The 23,158-nt window shown below is 38.4% G+C and overlaps 1 protein-coding gene across 1 annotated transcript in view; it reads left to right on the top strand.

Annotated features, from left to right (window-relative positions):
• The window catches only part of doc2b (double C2-like domains, beta), a gene marked incomplete at both ends in the record, with an annotated part of 111,788 nt that overhangs the window by 48,744 nt on the left and 39,886 nt on the right, over positions 1-23,158 (top strand). The window contains one exon of the mRNA XM_083986831.1: positions 8,490-8,569. Within this exon, the coding sequence (XP_083842957.1) occupies positions 8,490-8,569 (80 nt within the window). The remainder of the gene's footprint in view (positions 1-8,489; positions 8,570-23,158) is intronic.

The following is a 23,158-nucleotide window of genomic DNA, read 5'->3' as shown; positions in this document are numbered from 1 at the left end:
CTCTGATGTTGTCATCACTAAAAAGTAAAGGTTCCCTTGTTAAAGCACTTGTCTTCAGAGAGCATATGAGTAGCTCAGAATTAATAATAACTCTATCTAAAAGCATTAAGATGTTAGTGTTTTAGAAGTTTTATTTCTCATTAAGATGCAAATGCGTGCAGTCATTAGCTCCAAAATTTAATAATTTCCTCCTCCAGGTGGGGGCTGTGGTGTCTCCCATGTTTCATAAAACAACCTGATGTCAAAGCCAGATAATGTTGTAAGTGTGTTGATCTCAGTGTTCAATACTTTCAAATCTTGTGAAATCACGGGTCAAAACCCTGTTTTTCTCTTTCATCAGACATTAAATCAGCTCAGTGGTTAAAAAAAGGTAAACCAAAAACATCTTTGACAGAACCTGTCATCCCCCATGAGGGTTCTCCACTGTAATGAGAGGCACATAATGGGATGCAGAGGCAAAGCATGCAATCTAATTGTTCATTCAAGCACTACATAAGTAGATAAATTAACACTTAGGCAATTTGTTCTTTAGTCTACACCATGGTGTGTATGGCGGGGCTGCCCTGGCTTTGAGATGAAGACACACACACACACACACACACACACACACACACACACACACACACACACACATACACACACACTCACTCATACACAGACACACACACACACACAAACAATTTAACTAAACTGGCTTTGTTTTTTGACTTTTCAGATGCAGGGTGATATCTGAATATTTTCTCTGTTTTCTTAACAAGCTTAGTTATTTAAACACAAAGCCCTGACATGGGGTTAACCCATTAAAACCCACAAATTAGAAGCAACATGACCCTCAGGTCAGTGGGTGTTAAGAGGTTAATTGGCTTAATCTGGCTCTGTCCAAAGGTAACAGTCTCAATGCTTGTTGGACTATATACCTGGTTTCTGACCGACTCGGAGGCAGTTGAGGTCTGGCTGGTGCCTTGTTTGCCGCGGGATCTCAGTGAATATGATGTGGCACGATGCGGATCAGGACCAGGACCAGGACTCCCAAGCATGAAGCCAGCCTCTCAGCCTCTGTGTATAAGTCTGTATTAAACTTGGCAGTGAAGAAAGTAGCATATTAATCAGATATTTCTGCAGTTGGTGGAGACTGAAACAGAGGAAAGAGGAGTGATTCATGGACTTGCATTTGGCAGGTTGCCATTAACACGGTTTCAAGTAAATGTTTATGCTGCTCTGTGTCTGCTGGTGGATGTGTAAACAGGTTTGCTAGCTTGTTAGCCATGATGACAAACTAATTAAATGCTAATGCATCAGGTCGTTCACGTGTCTGCTTGTCTTTGACTTTCTCTGTCCATCAGTTGCAGAAAACATACCAGCTTTAAGATGATATAAAGGTCAAGAAATCCTAGTGTACAAAATAACAACCAAGCTGACCACTGTTATGTACTATCTATTAGCAAAAATTAAAGAAAAAAACAAAACTTGAAATGAATCAAATGAAAATATTGGAAAAAATATTTTTATTCACATGGGAGAAAAAACGACTCGCATGGAGTCTATGATCCTAAATTTAGCTATTGTGTATTTCCACTTATTCCCAGCACGGTGGTTGGAGAAAATCACAAGGTGTTTGACCTGCAGTACTTTGCACGATGAATTACTTTGCACTCAATTTTTTGCAATTTGACTTTGAGCTATTTACTGGTAATGGCACCCTAATTGCACTCTGATTCCACCTGAGAGTGTCCAAAAAAATAAATGGTGGTGGTGGTGATCCCATGTGGTGCGCAGGGGATTCAGTTTTTCTGAATGCTAATGTTTCACAGAGACACAAATTTTAGTGTGTGTTTGCAGAGGTGTGACGCACACAGCATTGCAGTGCATCATGGACTTGGCGCTCTGCTGGGAGGTGACTGCCCGGTCAGCCTCGCTCAGTCGGAATTACCTCTGTGGTTTTTGCCTGGAGGGAAGTAATGGAGCTGGAGTGGCGCTCCTCTTAACTGAGCATTGTGACGGCCACTTTGACAGCAGTCATCAGTCAGACGACCTCCTGTCCCCGTCAGTTGTGTTTCCTTCATCAGCTCTTTTAACACTATTATAGCCAAGAGAGCAGACCATTACTGCATGAAAGCACCCTGACATGTGCAGCATGCTGTTTGGCTGTGTTATCACATCAGGCATAACGTGTAAGTTAAGTGATTACTTTCTCTTTTTTTTTAGTAGAGGCCAAAAGTTGTTTGCAGGCTTAACCTTTTTCTACAGCCCTCTCTCTTTGTAAAATGTCACAGTGCACAATTTATCTTCTTTACATTTCTACTACAGATAACACATTTCTGTAGAATTTGCTCAGGTTAATGTGCCTTGAGATGAGCCCACATAAGCAGTCTGTGCATTCCACACTTCTGCTTATAGGTTAATAGCTACTATCGGGGTAAATGAAGCTTTTGAAGCAGCTGTGTTGTTCATTATAGCATTATAAACAGTCTAACTGGAGACATCTGTTGGCCAACACTTGGTATATACAGTTTAAAGGAATTAAATCAGACCATGTGAAGCAAAGGGACTTAATATCACTCCTTTTTTATTCAATAAAAGCTGTCAGGAAAGTCGATACATACACGAGGACTGAGCAAGAAACCAATTCAATCCCTTTTTCTGGTGGTTATGTAATACAGAAAATATGACATCCACGGGTTTCAAGATTTTCAAGCTTCAGCAAGATTCTTATTTTCTTATTTGAAAAAGAAAGTGCAACAATTTGACACCCACATGAGTAAGGCTGGTTTTCAGAAGTGTTAGATTCTGGTGTATTTTTACCGCTTGACTTTTAATCAATGGTCTGACTGGCAAAACTGTTCCTCTATGGATGTCCATGTCACTCCAAACCTTCAATCCATTGCTTCAAAAAAAAAAAGGAAGTAGAAGAAAGTGGTCGATGTGTTCACTTTAAAATGTTGCTCCAAGCAAAGTCTGTGATAACAGGGTGGTGAGTTCTCTCAGAGCATAAATCATTACTCATAGCAAGAGAGAGCTATTTTGCAGAAGAAATGATGACGAGGCTACACATTTTAACGGCTTCTTATCACTTGTCATTGTTCAATCCCTGGGAAACGTTCACATCACCTGTCTCACATCTTGTTTTTAACACCAGAAGCCTCTGTTGGCCCTTCTCGGTGTTTGTCGACATATTCAAACATAGGGAACTTAACTTAACACTCTTTAACGTATGACCATGGTACTGTACACATAATTGTTAAGTTAAATTACTCCTTCCTTGGAGCTGCACAACAGTTACTTTCCAGTATTGGTTTTCAGTATCCACTTGAAACAGAATTAAATCCATCACATCACCTTTTCCTGAAATTATATACTTTTGTAGCAATTACACCTCTGCTGCATTTTACTGTCCCTGTATCCCCCCAGACATCCAGATGGCGCATGCAGCTGCAGCGCAAAAAAGTGTTACAAGAAGCACCTCCGCAAACGGTCTTATCCCACTGTTCCCCTGAACACAGAGATAAACAGCAGGCAATGTTACAGTGAATTAAATGACAATCAAGGCTAGAGCAGCTATGTGTCGTCCCTTCATACCAGAAATGATACCTCTCATAAGAATACCTCTGTTTGTCTTAGCCCGTGTCTGTGAAAAATATTAATGAACTGCATTTACTTAATTAAGTATTAGCATAGTACAGGAAGACACACTTTTTATAGCTATATATACAGTCTTCTTATACAATATCAGGCAATGTACCGTATGAGCTTATATGAGATCAGGAGTGCTAGTTTGAAGCACCTCTCAAAACATACTTGTAAAAAGCAGCTTTTTATTCTTGATTTAAACATCTTTATCTTTGGTTCCTACATAGTTTTACTTTCTTTTTGTCTGCTCATCACTTTCATTGTTTCAACATATCTATTTGTTATAACTATCAGGATAATTTCCACATTGCCTGTCTCCTCTGTGTCTGTTTATTGTTTTGACTGCCTTATGTTTGTACTGTAGTTTGTAACGGTTTGAAAAAAGGGGTATTTAAATAAAGCCATTATCATTATTTTTATATATGCAAATATTCAAATGAACATATTGAGGAAAGCTCTGATAAAATTACCTCCAACAGCAGCACATCACATTATCATAACTGAGATAACAACAAAGAAATGAAGGCATAACCCATCATAACTCAAGATAAAGACTGTAAAAGCCTTGGTACAGGCTGCATTTATTATGGTGTGTAATGAAGACAACAGAGCAATAAGCCTGAATCTGGTCTGAAGCTCCATCCGTCAGACTTTTTTTGTGATTTGACTTCTTCTAAAGTTGTGCTCATTGATGACTGTTCATTTTTATCAGTTGTGTGATAAATATAGGGGCATGATCACTCTGTACTGGAGCAACAATCAATCCCAATCCAAAATGTTGTTGTTAAATTTTGTAGTTGACTTAGACAAAAATACTCCCTTAAATGTGAGTACATTTCTTTGATTACATGACATGACATGACATTGAGTGCTCCAGGCAACAACTACTACTGTACTTGCATGTCAACTGAAAGTGATATTGATAGCACACATCGGGTTGCACTATTATATAGCAGAAACTGGCTAACATAAGTGTCGGAGTGAATGATGAGGTAAAATCAAAAGAACAATTGGTAACCCTTTAATTTACAGGCTGTTAATTATGTGATAATTTCAAAAAATAGCCAAGAAATAACTCTTAATTGCGTCATAGAAATACCCTAGAAATAGCAGTCCATTAGTAATGTCGAGAAATATAGCCAAGAAATAACGATTGATTGCATAGAAATAGCTCAGAAATAACAGTCAATTGCAAGGACTTGGTGGAGAAAAATTCTGGCCTTTCCCAAAAAATTCAAAGCATGAAAAGCATGTGTAATCTTTTGTCTTTATGAAAACATGACATTACTATGATATTGACCATTATTCCTACAGTATTTCTTGACATTATCACGTAATTAGCGGCCTGTAAATTAAAGGGTTACCAAACAATCCAGTGTTATTGTTTGGGTCGAGGCGAATCAGTGGTAGGGCTGATAATGTAAAAGGTGAAGCTAGAAAACGGAACATAAAATTGTGAAAAATCAAATAGAGAGTGTGAATATTCTTAGAAAACCTGATAGAAATATCGCTGTTATGAGACACACTGTGCATAAAGCCATGGAGGAGAGAAGGAGGGTTCATCCTCAGGGGAGCATGAATGTGGTTTGAAAATTTCATGGCAACCTGCCTGTTGGGTTTCCTGTGATTTTGACCTTTTTGATATTTTTGCCTTGATGCCAGTGCTAGAAAGAAAGGTCACGCTGTCATCAAAAGAATTAGTATCAGGAGACCAAGTTTGTCCACACCAAATTTCACAGAAATCTGGACAGCAGAGATATTCGTGCTGAGTGGACTAACATCCTCAGGCCCTGATGGTAGCAGGGCAGAGGAGTCAGTCGTCATGCTTTACAAGCGCTGGTGGTCTCATGAGTGTTCCCATATTGAAGAGTGTTTTTTTTTTCCTCAGCAGTGTCGCCTGTGGTGGTATTAGGGCTCAGGGAAAGATATGATGAGCAGTTATAGAGCGGACTGACTGGGGCTATGGATAAGGATTGGTCCAGGGAGGCACAAATTGATGGAGAAACGAGGACCAGATGCATAAAACTGTAAAGCCATGACTAAAGCTATATAAGCGCACAAATCTCAAATGTATAAGTATTCCTTTCATTAGAATTAGAAAGTTGTGCGTACACAAGGTGCTGCTTTTAAATCTGACTCACTGAGAAATGGGTTGCATGTGCATAAGCCTCATTTTCACTTTCACAATTTCACTACAGCTGAGGCAAAATGTGCATTAGTTTACTTTAAATATTAGCTAATAATAAGAATATTAAACAATGCAAAAGGAAACGGAGCACACAAACACAAATATTTCCAATTGTAAAATTATTATTGCAGTGTACATAAGCATCAAAGCCTATAATGATGATAATGAATTAGAGCTTGATCATGAATGAAGCACTGTATAGATGGTCATTTTTAGTTTGTGGTAAATTATGTTTCTCTATGTATTTTGTATTTTCACTTTACTTTGGAAAACAATGTGTTGACATGAGGTACACACATACATAATGTGTGCTAAGAAATACCAATTAATATGTGGGGAATGGCATGTGAGCAGTTTTTGTGTGCATGCATTATTTATCTATCTGAATCCAAGACAATGGGTTGAGATGTTTTCCAGGGGATTATGGGTAGAACATGGGTATGAAAACAGTTCATGGAGTAGCATTAAGTAACTGCGATGATAATCCTATATCTATTAATGACTGAATGTCTTCATATGTGTTTGTGTGTGTGTGTGTGTGTGTGTGTGTGTGTGTGGAGGTTTGTGTAGCATTGTTGATGAGCTCAGCTTCTTCCAGTGGCACTGATTCACTGCTCACAAATAGAGACTTCATTCCAAACTGGTGGAATTTAATGCTTTGGAAGCTAAACACCTATTGATGCTGTGTCTACTAATGTTGATGAAGAGCCTTGTTTCAGGCATCAGTGCAGCCTGGTGGTTAAACACACTATCCTGTAAGTCATCAGTTTTCAAAGTCCAGGAGGGAGCAAGGGATGCTGGGTGCATTAAGAGGCAATAAAGTAGCTTCCTTTAACACACCCGACATGTGAGGTTTTTCTTTCCTGCCTCATGCGCTTGTTGTTTGCCGGAAAAACTGTAAAATATTTAAACGAATAGACTCCCTGTTGAATTACAAGAGAGTTTGCATATTCACTTTCAAATTCTATTTTATCCAATGCTGGCCAAAGGGCTGCATCCCAGTAGGCGATTTACAAGTAGTTTCAAACAATTTACCCTTTTGTTTGTGTCAGACAAAGTGGTTGAGTGTTGCTGGGGTATTTCCTGCTGACCCTTGTGTTGATTTTAAGTTTTCTAAACACTACAATCACTGATCAGCACCTGAAAGTGTCAGACTCGCACAGACCACATAGTGGATTTGTACAAATGGCTGCGCTGCAGTTAAGAGTCAGTCTACTTAGTCTCCTGCAGCGTGCTACACAATCACAATGGATGCTATACTGTATGGAGTCAGAGTGAAATAAATGAAAGGAGCTTTGGTAATGAGCCATAGTAATGTGGTTGGGAATTACCAGATTATATTTGATTTATTCATTGACAGCTGTCAAAAGACACCCTTTCCAGGACTCCTACTCTGCTGGCCACAAAGATGAACTTCTCCATTTGCCATACAGTAAATGCCAGTGAAGATCTCACAATTCTCTAATATGCTAAATAAATATACGCACCAGGAGTAAGGATTTGAAAAGGTTTACAAGAGCCAAAGCTTATGAGCCTGTGAGGCCTCTTTAAAGCCCACGCGTCTTTCTTTATGTTGTGGTTGTTAAGATGTTTACTGTACATGCACACGCACACACACACACAAACACACCTCGGCATTTATAAAGGATAAAAGATGAGATCATGCCCACTACTCACCACTATAGTGCTTTAATAAGATGTAGTAGCCTGTGTGTTGAAAGAAGTGCTGGTTAATTACAAGCAGGGGTGAAGTGGGTCTCGCTTGGGTCTCAGGCTGGGACTTGAACAATGCAGCGTGACCCAGCAGAGATGGAGAATTATTACTAACCAGGCAATTAAACCTCTAATTTGACCCAGCTTCCACCAAACAAAAACAGACTCATCATAGAAAATCTTAATCTTGATTAAACCAATTTACTGTGGCTGATGATAAATGAAAACTGGATAACATCTTTAGCCTGTTTATGCCCATTCATTTTTTTTGAGTAGTCAACAGTTTGATTTGCACTGCCCTCCTGCGCACAATAGATCCATTTTTTTTTAGCAGACTTGGCAGGATCCTGCTCCAGTAGGTTTCCTGTTTTGTTTTTTGGGCTTTCTTTTTTCTGTTGGCTCTCTTCTTCACTTTTTCCTCTCAACTCTGTGTTCCGTGTCTGTCAGCAGTCAGCAAGGTATTGTGTTGCGCTTCAAAGAGCAACAGGTCCTGTAAATCTAGGGAGGAGCTGGTATACTCTCCCTACTCGTGTGTGTGTGTGTGTGTGTTTCAATGTGGCTGTCAGCTCAGCCCGCAGGAAGCCTCAGCATCGTCAGCCCACAGTTTTGGACCAAAACAGTCCACATAAATGTTTCCCAGTTCTCCTGATTGCCTGTGTGATTATAAACTAACATTGTTGTTGACGTCTGTTCACCACAAAAAAGACTGAGACACAGAGAAACTAAAGATTTTTCAATTTCTGCGACTGTCCTTTTCTGCATGTTCAGTTCTGCGTTGATTATTAGAGCTATAATTACATGTCAGTGTTCAGAACACCAGGAGATTTCCCATCAGGGCTTTAGTGAGCAGGCGGCATTGGATTCCTTCTCTCCCCAGTGAGGACTTTTGTATGCCATGAAGATTTGTCTCTTCCAACTACTAATTTCCTTCCATCTTGTCTCTTCTTCTTTGTCTTTACAGCTACGCTGGGGACCTTGGAGTTCAGTTTGCAGTATGACCAGGAGAACAATGCGCTGCACTGCACAATTAACAAAGCCAAGGTGAGCCTCTATGGTGATGATGACGATGATAACGGTGACATTCATTTGCAGCCTTTTTAAATCCACACCCGGGTGGTTTTCTTTTATCTCAGTCCCTATCAGACAAAATGCAAATTGGTTATATTAAATACACTATAGAAACTGTGCAAATTGTAAGATCAACTTCAGTCAAACTTATTGCGATGAAGAGCTGATCGATATCAATCAATTGACAGTTTTTCAATGTGTCTCAAACTCAATAACATGACTATCAAAAAAGAAGGTTGTTGTTTTGTCTTTGGTGTCAGCCTACAAATACTGGCAAAAAGGCTGAAGAAATGCAGCTTAACACATCCCACAGTTCTCTGCGAGAGAGATATTTACATCTATTTCCATCTCAGAGACCATTAATTATTTCTCAAGCATATTGCTAACAAACAGGGCGAGGATACGCACACAAGCAATTGAGTTTCTGTGTAGAAATCAGTGTCAATCAGTAGGTTTAATTAAAATCAAATGTCTCGTTCGGTCACAAATTTAGCAGAGGGCTGGATGGACTGGGTGGAGGCCAAACCAGAGCTGAAAGGAGAGTGAATATTGAACAAACTGTCAAATGTGTTGCTTTTAGTTTGTTTGTTTTTTTTCCCTTTTCAAGGTGTAATATATCACATTGTAGTGAGAATTCCCTCTGGCAAACAAGAGCCGATCAGAAAACATTTTAATTTGCTGCTTGCTCTTCACAAAACAACAAACCCGTGTTCACCCGTTTTCATGATAAATTCTAAGCATGACTTGGGAATTATTTACAGCAGCTACAACAACATGCTATTACCTTACTTATCTCTCAGTTGGTTGATCCGACAAAAACACTGCTCTTCTTACCCACTAATTAATTCCAGTTGGCTTTCCTTGCTTTCTCTTTGTATTGAGCTGCTGTCAATCAGCCTCAGCCCCCCAGCGGAGGTTTAAAAGTAAAAACCTACCGACCCAATGCCAACTGGAGCTGGAGCTGCCAGCGGAGCCTTCTAACAAACCTTGGCTCGTCATAGCAGAAAAGAAGCTCAGGTCTGACTAGAAGCAATAATAACGCCTCGGTTATATGAAGGTGTGACGGAAAGACACTCAGTGTTGAATATTAAATAAATACTGTACATAAGTAATCATGAAACTAAAACATGTGTTGTAATACATAATATTTGAATGAAACTTTTTTTTTCAAATACTAAACCACATTCTTACTTTAATAATACATGTTTTATTACAGTTAATCTCTATTTGATATCAGAATTTTGTATTTCAAAATGCCCCTTTCCAAAAGTGTATTTAATAATGGAATTTCCACTGAACCTTAATATTAAGTTACATTCCATTATATGACTGCAACTGTAAGTTTTAATTCAATGTTTAATTAGAACAATGTTTATTCAATAATGAATGGGGTCCCACAGGAACACAAAAACTTTGCCACAAAAATGCTGTAACGAATTGAAGTTCTAATGCCAATGCAGCTACTAAGTTCACTGTTATCATGAAAATAAATCCCTGAAGGTAACATCTTTACCTCATTCATATAAGAGAGCAAAGGTGATAAATGGCACTAGATTTGAGTAGATTAATGTTTCAGTTGAATCAATGGATTTTAAAGGGATCCTACGGACAACCGGATTAATATTATGACAAATACATAATTACCCAGCTTTTCAGACATGAACAGCAGTGACTAAGCCATATTTAATTTGAATAAAAAGCCAATTTCAATCTAATATGTAATAAATATGAGTCCAGGGGTGTTGTCCCCTGTGGTTCCCTCCCATGTTTGCTGTGATGAAGTGGTGGTTCTGACAGCCATGGCTGCCGTCAGCAGCCATAACTCTTCCTATCTGTCTGCCTCAATAGCTGGTATGGAGGAAAGCAAGCATCAAGAGGAGCCAGTTTTGGCAGGAGTGTTGGACAGCAGAGTGGGCATCGGGCCATCTTGATTTATGGTGGTTATTTTCTATACTGCTCTGCTCGTGGACTTCAGCTGCTGCCCAACCAAGCAGAGAAAATGATTTTCTCTCTCAAAAACTGGATATACACATTTCCATTATTTAATTTGTTTACCAAACTCCCCATGGGTCTTTCTTCCGTGGATTTTTTTTGTTGTTGTTGCTGCTGCTGCAAGAGCTGCAGTTTCTCCAATAGTAACTGTAACTTAGGGTTCTTTGATTAAGCATTTCTCTGATGAGATGTTATGGATCCGGGCTCAGGAAGGTTTACACTACAGCATAGTATTGAACTTAAGGATTTAATTCTAGGGACGAATATTTGTGCCTGATGGGCTTGTTGCAGAGGCAGTGTGCAGTGCAGAGAGGGTTTTAATCTAACACAAGCTCATATGTACTGTACAGTGCTTATCTTATCATAGCTCTGTTGGCATTTGGTCTGAAAAATCAATGTCTTTCATTGCAGAAACTGACAAAAGGTCAACAGACAACATAAGGAGGTGGACATGGTGTATATTTACAGGAATAATTTGTGCTGTGTCCATTAAACATAAGCTTCTATTGAAATTTGAAGAGAAATTATTTGAAAATGTTCTATTAAAACCAAAATTAAGGACATATATGCAAATTAAATCTATTTGACCCTGAATTATGTTACATCACATTTAGTCAAAGATCTTCAGTTGCACAGCTGAGATCTGGCATTCTTCCCCTGGCCATTGAGGTTGGTTGTTTTAAAAATATTCCAGAGAAGAGCAGAATATGTAGAAAGTGAGTCTCATTTCCTTTTAAATATTGTACAAAATGTGATTATTTGAGAGAGGTATTATTTCATGAAATCTGTGGACAAAACCCTGAAATATTTTGGTGCTCTGATGAGCAGAAGCTGGAGTGGTTGTTTAATTTCAGTGTGTTTAAGACTGCTAGTTTTATTTCTAAAGCCTGGAAAAGACGACAGGAAAAATGTTTAATTAATTTCTGATGATTTCCTTTGAACCTTGGCATTGTTTTCCTTTTCTTTTTTTGGATAATGGTTTTGAACCCATGTTTGTTTTCTTATTTCTTTGATGTGCTGATGATGTGCTCTGGTCCTGGTTCGTTTTCTTGGTGCTGTATAAGCCCATGCGGGCTGGGCATATAGAAGTATGCATGGCACAATAATAAAAGTCATTCATTCATTCTAACAAACAAAAGAGGCTACGGGGGGTGTGGAAGACCAATGACACTAACATGGGAAAAGAGCTGAAATAAATTGGCATAAAATGTTTTTTTTATAAAATAATAAAAATGTGGGGAGTGAAAAGCGGCTTATCTTAGTACAACTTCAACTCCACTTGCTGAAATGCCCTTAATCACACTGACCCTCTGAATGTAGGAGCCTGAAATTCTGCATGGGCTAAATAATACATGAGGGTTTTGCAAAGAGAGCAAATCTTTGCAAATATGGAATAAAGAATAAATTGTAGTTTTGACATAATTAAAGAGTGGTTCAGCCTTTTATCAGAGTGCAGGTAAAACTGCAATAGTAAATTGTTTTGTGACTGTCCTAAGCCCAAGGCTCTTTCATCAACTTGGTCTTTAATCATTCTAACACAGCTGACACTCATTAAAAGTAGATTTTTCTATTGGTCTTAAATGTGAAAATATCAGCATCCTCCTTCTTTGCTCTGTCCAGTTCCTCAGGTGTCACCTTCTACTGCAACCAACTAAAACTGTTTTTCTTTTTTATTTGACACTGAAAGTGATGCCTTGATATGATTTTGGTTTGGCTTCTCAAAAGATGCCATGCACGCATCACCTTAGATTTTTTACACCCTTGACCCAACAGAAAAAAACACCCACATCCAGCTTGGAAACATTTTTAAATGCAGTTCACAGAAAGATGATACCAACACTTTCACCGTTAGTTCATTGATATTTCACGATTCTACAGAATCCAGGATCGGCAGAAGAAGTTCAGCAGCAGAGCTTTTGATCCCAGTGAGGTTTTTTTAATTATAACAAGGTGCAAACTGACTGAAAGTTTTAGCACACAACCAGGGCTGTGTATTGCCACAGATTTCCCTAGCCTAGACCATTTAGATTCAAAAGCTCCCATTTTGATTTCAATGAAGTAACGATATAAATTTTCCTTGGATAATCAACATGATACCAACAAAACCAGCAGGAATCAAATGACTACAATTTGGAAAATATTTCAAAAGATGTGCACTGGCATCAAAAGACGATGTCATTCATTGTGCTCTGTGGAATGATTGGGGTCATGACAGCATCTCTGAGATCAGCCCATTTGTTTTTTTCTGGATTCCAACATTGCTGAATCTAAATAGTTGAATTCATATTAGCTGAAACCACAGAGAGAGGGATTTAGTCTTTTAATGTAAGTCAGGGAGTATCCTGTTTGAAACTGTTCATTTAAACTTCCTCTTAGCTTTTGGCCTTGTGTAAATATGTTGTTCCAATCTAGGATAAAATGAGGACTGTTCCAGTACAGTGCACAGTCACAGGATTAGACCCATTTTGACGATTTCATGCTAAAAGCACAAGAGTGAGTAGTTGTGCAGCTCCAGCAGAGAAACCCCTCCCCACATCGTACGCGTTTAAATGCATCTCAGGCCCTTAAACCGTCCACCCAGCACAATACAGACAAAATGCTTGAATTATTGCATTTCACTTAACCCTCCAATCATGACCTCTACATGTTCACCCTCTCTTCACTTCCTCATTATTTAATTTTCAGTCACTGCATTTTTCTCTTTTCTTCTTTGGTCGCATTCAAAGAGGAAACAAGAAATTCAATGTTCCATTTTACCGAAAAAATCGTTTATATGCTAGAAATATGCAGGCATTTAACATCAAAATACAAATAATAATGAGTTTCTGCATTAGTAGCAAAACAAGTTGAATATTATGTTGACATTTTCAAAGAAATGAGCAATCATCAAACACTGATATCACCATTCATCAGCACAGTCCTAATTTACACATTAATGCTCAATGAAACAGGTTTTAGAGCTTGTAGTACAATCTGGGATATTGTTATTAATGTTCTTATGTAAACTGAGAAACCATCAGTGTGGTGTTCCAGCTGTGCTTTAATCTACTTTGAAATGACTGTGTAGGTGGAAACCAAGCAGTGAAGATGAAGGTAAAGGGACAAATAGCTCATAGACTCTCTCTTAACTTAATTCAAGCCTTTGCCTTGTTATATTAGCAGGAAGGGAGTCAGAGCTGTTAGACCTTTACTTTTTATTTTTTTAATGATGGTTTATTTTACAAGTTAAAATGACTGTTGTTGAAAACCCGTTTTTCCAATTTGCGCCATAGGACAGCTCCAGACACTGATCCTTTGGCACTGATGTTTTGTTTCCCAGAGGATTCATTATGAGATAAAACCCTGTGGTTTGTCTTCTCTCACTGCGGTTTTTACCATGTCAAAATGAGCTTTATTTTATTCCCAAACTGACATTCATCCCTAAAAACAATTCAGTGCTGGAGAGGAAAATCTGACACCATGAGTCACATCAAATAATGTTTCAATGAAGCCCAGATTTTGTAAGCATATGAGCATCTTCGGATTTGTCTATGAAATTAAAAGTTAAGAAAATACAAATCAATCAAGAGCTGTTTACTCATATTAAGTGATTCAATTTAGGTTAAAATGTCATAATGAACTTATGTCAGCAGTTAACACCCATGTTGAAATTAAACCACAGACATCATGGTATAAGAAGCAGCCATTCTACAGTTTAGAGGCATTTACTGACTAAAAACTGAAGAACCGCAGATTTTCCATCCTGTGAAGTCACAGTATTACTAGCCTCCAACTGTAAAACCAGTAAGAAACAATTTTGTAAGAAACAATATATAAATATGACAATTGATTAGCTTTGATTAAAAACTTAAGTTGTGTTTCTATTCTATCTATTGTTTTACGAATATAAGGTAATGTCCGATTTTAGTCACTACAAAATTACGTCTTTGGTAAACATTTTACTGATTTCAACACATCATCGTCATGTGTAAAAGTTGTATTACATGTTGCAGATTAGTTGTGTATAAGCAGAATTTTAAGAAAACAGTGTTTCATGCATGGTTCATCCAATTTTACAGTGCTGATTCGAGACTCTGAAGTGTTGAAAAGGGCATCTTGGTTTCAGCGCATACTGGTAGTAGATGTTGGCAAGGAATCCTGGGAAATACCAGGGTCTCTAGTGCTGCCAAGATAACACTTCCTGGAAAAGTGTTTCCTACGACTCTCTCCAACAAGACGGCCAAAAAGCAGACTTCCCAAAATGTTGAAGTAATGGACCATGTCCGGGTTTTAGTGTGCAATCATATTACTGAACTTCAAATTGTCTACAATACAATCTGCTCTACTGTCCAACACCACTGGGATCTAATTTAGCGGCTCATATGAATGCTGATATAAGAACTTTTCAAGATCATTGTTGAATCATCACTGCCACGCTCATTTGATTTCCAGCTGGGTGTGGATAATACCGTGAAACTGATGGCTACAGCCAAATATTGGGCTCAGACATTGACTTTTGCCAAGAGAGGTTTTGATTTTTTTTAACACAACCTTTTGTGTCAGAACCTTTTTTTTGTTTTTCTAACATCACGCCATACAGTTTTTATGACCTCACAGGCAGCCCACTCACTCACTGCACTAAGTGAATCGGATCCCATCCATTGTAATGGCTCACATGACAGAAATAAGTCAATTTCAGTCCCTTGAAATAGGCTTTAATTGATTTAAAAGGGGCGTACATGCATGTGGATGTACAGAGAGACAGAAATACTGTAGCTTACATCTAGCACTTCCTCTGCCTGGTCTAGCTGTCCGTTGGCTAAAGTAGTAGAAATGTGTGGGATCATGATGACTCAAACACAACAGAGTTTGGTCTAAATCCCAGTCTTTGCAGTGCACTTTCACGTGGTAGTTTCCCCCTGTGAGATTTTAGCGAAATACAGAATGACTCACAGCCCACAGCCTGGACATCAGTGGAGCTGTTCCTGATATTACAAGAGGTTGGTACAGCTTAGACTCTGTAATGTCATTAGTTTTTACACTACAAGGTGAAAAGCATTATCATTATGTATATTTGACATATTAAATTTCCAACTGAAATCTCACTTTACAGCTCGCTCATCTGAGAAAAAGAGAAAATGGCATTGGGTTTAAGGATTACAAAGACAATAATTAATTGAGATTATCCTTATTCTGCGGTGACAATGCTGCCTGATTATCATGCACATGCCAATATAGCTCAAGGCACGGATCCTCTCCAGGCTCTGTGTCTCTGCTCAGTGTGACTAGCAGCTACAAAGGTGTTGGTTATTGTTTTGAATTGTTAAATATGAGAGGCAGTAGATTGCGACACACGTTGCATTTTAATCAACCCTACCCATATGAGATTTTAAAACCTGTTGCTTATAAATCATGTTTATGGTTTGATGTCTGCTTAATTAACACTAAGGGCCTGATTTACTTCGATCTCAGATAAAAGGAGCTAAATTGCGTGCTCCTGGTAAAAATTGTTCCTGTTTGGTTAGTGCACACAAAACGGGTGATCTGTACTAGGAGTAACACGCTGAATGACAGCACGCACAAACCGCAGTATTTAAATGAGGGTTTGCACGTGGTTATCGTTTCCACCAGAGTGTGGACAGAGAGCTGGATGGCCGCAAAGACAGAATGAAATTTGACCCGGTGGATTAATAGTGAGCTCAGGTACACTCAGGCCACACTCGGATCTAAACGCTCTGACCATGAGGGATAAAAGATGGGTGAAGGCAGCGGTGAAGTCTGCGTGCGCTAAATAAAACTATTTGCATCTACTCCTCCCAATATGTTGTATGTTCTGGCAAGAACGCCAATATTTGCATATTCATCAAGGCAAACGCGCTAAATGGATTGCACATGCTATTTTGCCCGTTTGAGAGACACAATCCTCGGTGCACCCGGTTAGTAGATCAGCTTCAACATGTGTTTGCACGTGCAATCAAGTTTGCAAACATTTAGTAAATCAGGCCCTAAGTATAAGTGCCAAATGCTGCAATTCCTCTATGGACCACTAGAATGTGTCTCACAGTTAATCAGTCCACATATACTCGCATGTTAAAATGTCCAGCTTTACAGCAGAAAAATGTTAACCGCCTGGTATGGAAACCAGTTTTAACAGCGTCAGCAATGGCAAGGCAAGGCAGTTTTATTTGTATTAGCCCATTTTTACAGACAATATGTCTCAAAGGGCTTTATATGGATGCAGAAAAAAATGGATGAGATGCTAGTCGTTAACGGAATGCTGTATCTGGAGAAGAGAAATAGCTGACGAAGGTTTGATCTAAAAAAGTATTGCCAAACTTAGAGAGATGCAAAGCACTGGAGGGGGACAGACCTGTCCAGACTTATCTGAGCTGGACCAGCACATCGGGGCCATTATCAGAGAGACCACACTCTCGGGTGTTCCATCATTAATAGCATGATCAGTCACTTAATTGCTATTGGATGGTGTGGCTCCCAATAAACATAATTGATTACTGAATTAAGTGTCTATAGAGATTGTAAGAGACTGCAATGCTTTGTATAATAATACAAAATAATTATTAAAGACACTATAAATGATAAGATATTAAATTATTCAAATTCGAATCATGATATCAGACAATTGCAGAATTGAAGCAAACATAAGAACCAATTATTTTGCACAAGTATCAGCTGTCAAATTGGCTTAAAGCAGAAGTGAGTGGTCCGGTCGTTTTCGCTAATGCTGCGTTCCAGGCAGGCTTTTGAAATCATCAATTACAGCTTCAAGTCACAACTTACGACTTTGTAGCGTTCCAGGCAACCCACTCGTGTTTTTCCGACCTGTTTTACCTGTGAAAGTCACTATAACGGCCACTCGTAACTTCCGACCGGTGAACTCGTACCAGATCGAACTGGTACCACTTCACGGTCGGAAAAATACGAGTTTCCTTGAACGCACCATAACAGTCCTCGTCCCTACGTCACCACATTCACGGCGTTCCTTGGCTGCACACACAGCCCTGCATGCCGTTCTCTCTCCTCATTGGATAAAAACTGTAGGATACGATAAATGTTTTCTCTTCGGCTCAGAGCAGAGCAGAGTGACTGAGAGACCCGTGTTTCAGTCCAAACACTCTATGTAAGTGATTGCTGTCGGAAGATATAACTATTTAAGACTTATATTAACACAAATATATCACTTACTTCTGCTTTAAGGTAAGGTATGCTCTTTGTGCATAGATTTTGTTCTTAGCTAATATAAGAACAATTTCCAAATAAGAAAACATTTGTGAATGTCAAAATCTTAAGAACAGTTCGTGAATGAGGCCCATGGCCCATTATAAAATAAACCTCTTTTCTGATTATCCTCATCCTGAGGATAAGTAACTTGCCAAATAGATGAATTAACAACATATCGTTATTAAATTAATAGAAAGACATAATCCATTTTCAATTATGTTGCCTACAAAATGCATTTGCTGTTGCAAATTAGTTGCATTAAAAGGTAATTTCGTGCAGACAGGGTTGAACAGGGGGCAGTCATTGTCTTGATTAAAACAGACCAACACTGGCTATCGGTGGGAAATGAGTGTTAAAGTCCCATCCATCCTCCCTGACCCCCTCCCTCTTTGGTCATTATCATTGTATAATATAATACCACCTCCCCTTTTCGTCCTAGAAGGCAGGAGTCATAATTACTATACTATACTATACTATTTCTGCTTAGGGGTTCTAACACTTGAATATCAAGTGATCCCGTTTGTCTGTGGAGGACAGTTGCCATATTCTCATGGGTCAGCTCTGTACTGTACTGTAAGGACAGAGTAACTATGTATGGAGCATGGCATGCCATGATAAATCTAGATGTAAGAGGCCTGGAGAAACATATTATCCTGACCCTCATGAGAAATGTCTATATAATGTATCTTGGCTGACAAAAAAAACACAATTTAGTTTCACAGATACAGGAATACAGCTTTTAATATTTCCCTGCTGAGCTGGTACGGCTCTCTGTGTTTTCAGCAGTGTAATGTAACAATGACTGATCAATCATCTCTTTTTTTCTTTGCTGTTTTTCTATTTTATTTCAAGTTTTTTATCACCATTTCCAGACTTCCTAACAATTTATTGTCCTTCTTTCCAAGTAATAACTTTGCAAACTTGTCAGTCAAGTTGTAATTCTGCAAATTAAGATAAGGTGTTTGTTACTTTCCTTTTGAGTAGTTTTTGTGCATTTACATTTGTGTGCTTATTTCATCCAATGCTGTTGACATCTCCTGAACACTCAGCACTTTACAGAGCTCAAGAATCTTGTATCCTATTAAATTTGGATTCATTTAACATGAATTTATGCATTAAAACTCATCTGAAGTTATTTACATTTTCCTTACTCTTCTAGAAAAGTATGGAAAGTTGCCAAAGGTATTGAGCACTATAGACTGTATATTATACATAATAGAGGAAGGCTGAATTCATTAGAAACATATCAACAAACCACCACAAATTACTTCAATAACATTAACAGCACTGGAACCCAAAGCACATCTTACTCAGAAACCTCACAGACTCTTTGGAAATGAAAGCACAAAGGTCTGTTTGTTATGATAGCGCTAGTTCATTAATTCTGTTTGAATGATGGCCTTGCCTGCTACAATACAAACAAGCATCAGCTACGCACCTTTTTAGCTTCACCTGATGCAAACAGAAAATATGCTGCTCTCCTGTTTTGTACCATTTCAAATCTCGTGAAGTGACACGACACCACTTTCTTTATCTTCTCCCAGCTCGGCTGAATGAAGAATTCTCCGTTCCCTCATGTAATAGCATTACGTGCACCTAAAACCAGCCAGTGGCTGTCATCGTATTTTGGCACTACTGAAGGCATCTTTACAGCTTGTTCTGCCTCACCACATCACTACACAACCATAAAATTATCCAAAGAACTACTCACCGCAGGAGGCTCACGTTAGCATGGAAAGATGCCGTCCTCACTCCTCTGCCATTGTTACGGTTACTCAGCTTCCTCAAAAGCTAAAAATAAATAAATAAATAAATTACAGACCAATTTACAATCTTGCACCTCTTTCTAAAAGAGGAAAAACAAAACAACTGCCAAATGTTGTAGCTCACTTAACGCTGAATTTTAACAATCCTCTCCAGCTTCATTGAAAATAAGAAACAGCCTATTAGCTCCTGACAGGCGCTCTGTCTCGGCCTTCAATCTCTGGACCTCAGACAGCAGCCTGGAAGGCTTACAACAATTTGTTGGCGCCCACATCACTGCCCCTAAGTGATTCTACTCACACCTGATTTTCCCAAATTATTACTTAAGCGAGTGGCAGGCCACAGTGGATGTTAGGTCTGTTTTACATCTCCCTGCACTTTTGCTTACAGCGTGATCTGTTCATCTGATCTGATCCTTTTCACCCCCGTAGCATTATGGTTTGGGGATGGTCTGTCAGTCTTTCTATTCATCCGTAAAACAGTTTGGTGAAAAGTGCGACATCTCAACAGCTGCTTGTCAGATTGCTACCACATCTGCTGTGAGCATTTCTAATACTAGTCTGAATGTAGATGCCAGCAGCCACCAGTTCTCCTCTGCAGTCTGAATGAATATTGCTCACATACTGAGGTAGCTGTAAGGCCTGTATTTGACCTATATCAAAATGTTCAACACTTACAGTTTCACTTCCTTACCTGGGTAAACAACATGGGTTAGGTTACCCTGGAAACTGGGTCTTACAGTAAGTGTGGTCAAGGTAGAGATCCTGGAGAACATTATGGGTTCTTGGAAAAGTTTCTGTGGCCAAAAAGAGTCATTTACTTCCTTCACAGTTGGCTTCATATCTGCACTGACATCCAAGTTTTCCAAAGCTGTACAGTACAACATATTGTCTTCACTGCAGTATCTGTAACTTGGTTATAAAGACTTTGAACAGAGACATGTTCATTTTTTTCTGTCTGCATATCTTTATGTTTTTCTAACCTTATCCAGGTGCTTTGTCCAAACATAACCATCAAACACAAAACATGTTGCCAAAAACTGAATATTCCATGACTTTGCAGATATGTTAATTAAAAAATGTTCCTTGTCCTTTGATGGGGAAACAAGAGTGCGTCTACAGCCATGCTAAAGGCTCTGCTAAATGTCAAAGACAGTACTTAACACACTGATACTAAGCAGGTATATTGAATGTCATAATAAGCAATTTAAAAGTGCTTTAGATAGAGCTGAGATTGATAAGAATGTTTTTTTTTATTACCATATTATTTATTTTATTTCACAAGTATTCTGTCATAATGAACCAACGCATTGGAAAAATTGATACTGAAGAGAGATGAAAATGAGAGGCAACAGATCATTAATCAATCAACCAATCAAATCAGTTAAACTTTATTTGTGTAGCACTATTCATGCAAACAATGTTAGATAAGTTGCTTTACAGAATAAAAGCAAGAAATCCTTCCACAATTAGTTATAAATAAAAACAATAAAAATAATAAATATAGGACAAATACCAGGAACTAAGAAAACGCTATTGGCAATCTCATAAATTTGGATTGAGGAAACACAGTTGACTGGAAAATGAAGACTGAAACTGAGTTATAAAGATAAAAAATAAAATTGCTAAAATCGAGTTGATTTATTATAAAGAGTAAAACCAATAATAAAAGACAAAAGTTATGAAACAAAACAAAAATAAAGACAAAGATAATGGAGATGAAATATTAAATTGTAGAGTGGAGATGTTTTGAAGTGGCTAAAACCAGAGATTAAAAAGCAAAAATAACAAGCAATAACAGTAACAGTAACAGATATGAAAAAGAAATGCTGTAGCACAGGGATGCAGGAATATGTGAACCAAACTCAACTAAAATCAATCTCTTATTTGTTGTCTTGACCGAAATAGTGGAGGGAATAACTGATAGAAACTGCAGTCCCTGGAGCGGTGTCGCCAGCTTGGCTTAAAAACATGATCAGGGAAGCCTTTTTGTCTGTGGTGCACCGGGTATCTGGCTCGTAATTGTAAGGACGTTTTGAAGTACAGATGTGTGTCTTGAACAGAGAAGATAAAAAACAACATGCATATGTTTTCTTCTCCAGCACCAGGCAGCTCGTGTTTGTTTACTCTGTTTATCAGACGTACAAATTCTGATGCTCAGTTGAAGGTGCCAGTGTATTGTTTTCAAATACTACAGAGCTTTGCAAGACTTTTGTTGGTCATGCTTTGATATATTGCAGATGTAGCCTACTTCCTCTCATACTTCGTTGTGTCCCACACATATTAAAGTAAACAGCTGTGTGAGGAGTCTAAAGCTTCACCTCCCTCCACATTGAAACATGTTTCCTGCCCCTATCAGTGAATCAGACTGTCTCACTATTCAATTGCAAATCCAAGACCTGTTTATTCAGCCCCACCTACACCACAACCTACTTTAACACCCCACTGCAGTCTTTCATTTTCTACCTTCTTCTGCAGACTGCCCTGTCATAGCCCGGTCCGCCCACACTCGTGTGTGGGAGCACACAAACACTCACTCTCTGGCTCTTCTTCTTAGATATGTTTTTGCTTTTTTTCTATCCACTCTCCTTTGTATCTGTCCTCTGTCCTCTGTCCCTGTTTTTTTTTTGTTTTGTTTTTTTTTTACTGAAAAAGGCTTTCGTGTCATATGTAATCCTGGCATCACAATAAATAAAAAAAATAAAAGAAGAGAAAAAAAACAAAAATCTTTTAGATCAACTTTTTTTCCCCCTGTTTTTTATCTTGTCACATATTGATAAAATATCCAACAGACTTTTTTTTTTTTTTTTTAAGTGAGAAGCTGGATGTAGTAAAAATAAATTGTGATTCATACAGTATTTGAACAACCAATACTGGTGCTGTCAAGTCTTCAACAGCAAGTGTTATTTGTTCAATAAGTTATTTTTTGTTTAGTGTTTTTTGTTGAGTTGTTAAATTTGTGTATGAATTTGAGAGAAGAGCTAAGACCATCAATATTAGCAACACTCTGTTACCTTTATTATACAGATCTTGAATCAGCAGGCACATTATCTTAGCTTGGCAACAGTTTGGATGGATGTCGCTCAGAAAAACACTTGTACACCTTTATTAACACGTTGTATCTTGTTTTTTTTTACTGTGTGCACAAATAGATGTAAAAAAAAAAAAAAAGTTTGTCTGTAAGGCGAAACATTTTGCAAACAATTCTTTGTACAGATTTTACACAGATTATCTTGGTATAGAACAGGTTGCCAGATATGGTCCGTGAATGCAGGTCTTAGTAAATCCCTGTGGTTCCAAATCTGGCAACCTCACTGAGACTTGCAGTTGCTACACACAGCATGTACAGTAACTCCCTGCAGAACCACTAATTGCTGTTTTTACATCCCTATTTGTGTTTGGCTTAAACACCTTGGCACTGCCAAATAGAAAGCAAATATGTGTATTTCCCAAAATGTCCAACTGTGTAATTTTAAATTGATGCCACTCGTTTTATAATTTCACATAAGTTACTTCTCTTTCAGTGTTGTTGAATGTGTACATCTCACCATTTGGGCGTACTTACATGTTGCACGTGTTGAAACTCCCA

Source organism: Trachurus trachurus, assembly GCF_905171665.1.
Source record: "Trachurus trachurus genome assembly, chromosome: 14".
NCBI classification, from domain to species: domain Eukaryota; kingdom Metazoa; phylum Chordata; class Actinopteri; order Carangiformes; family Carangidae; genus Trachurus; species Trachurus trachurus.
Note: the sequence above shows the minus strand (reverse complement) of the source record. Positions and strands in the feature narration are given on the sequence as shown.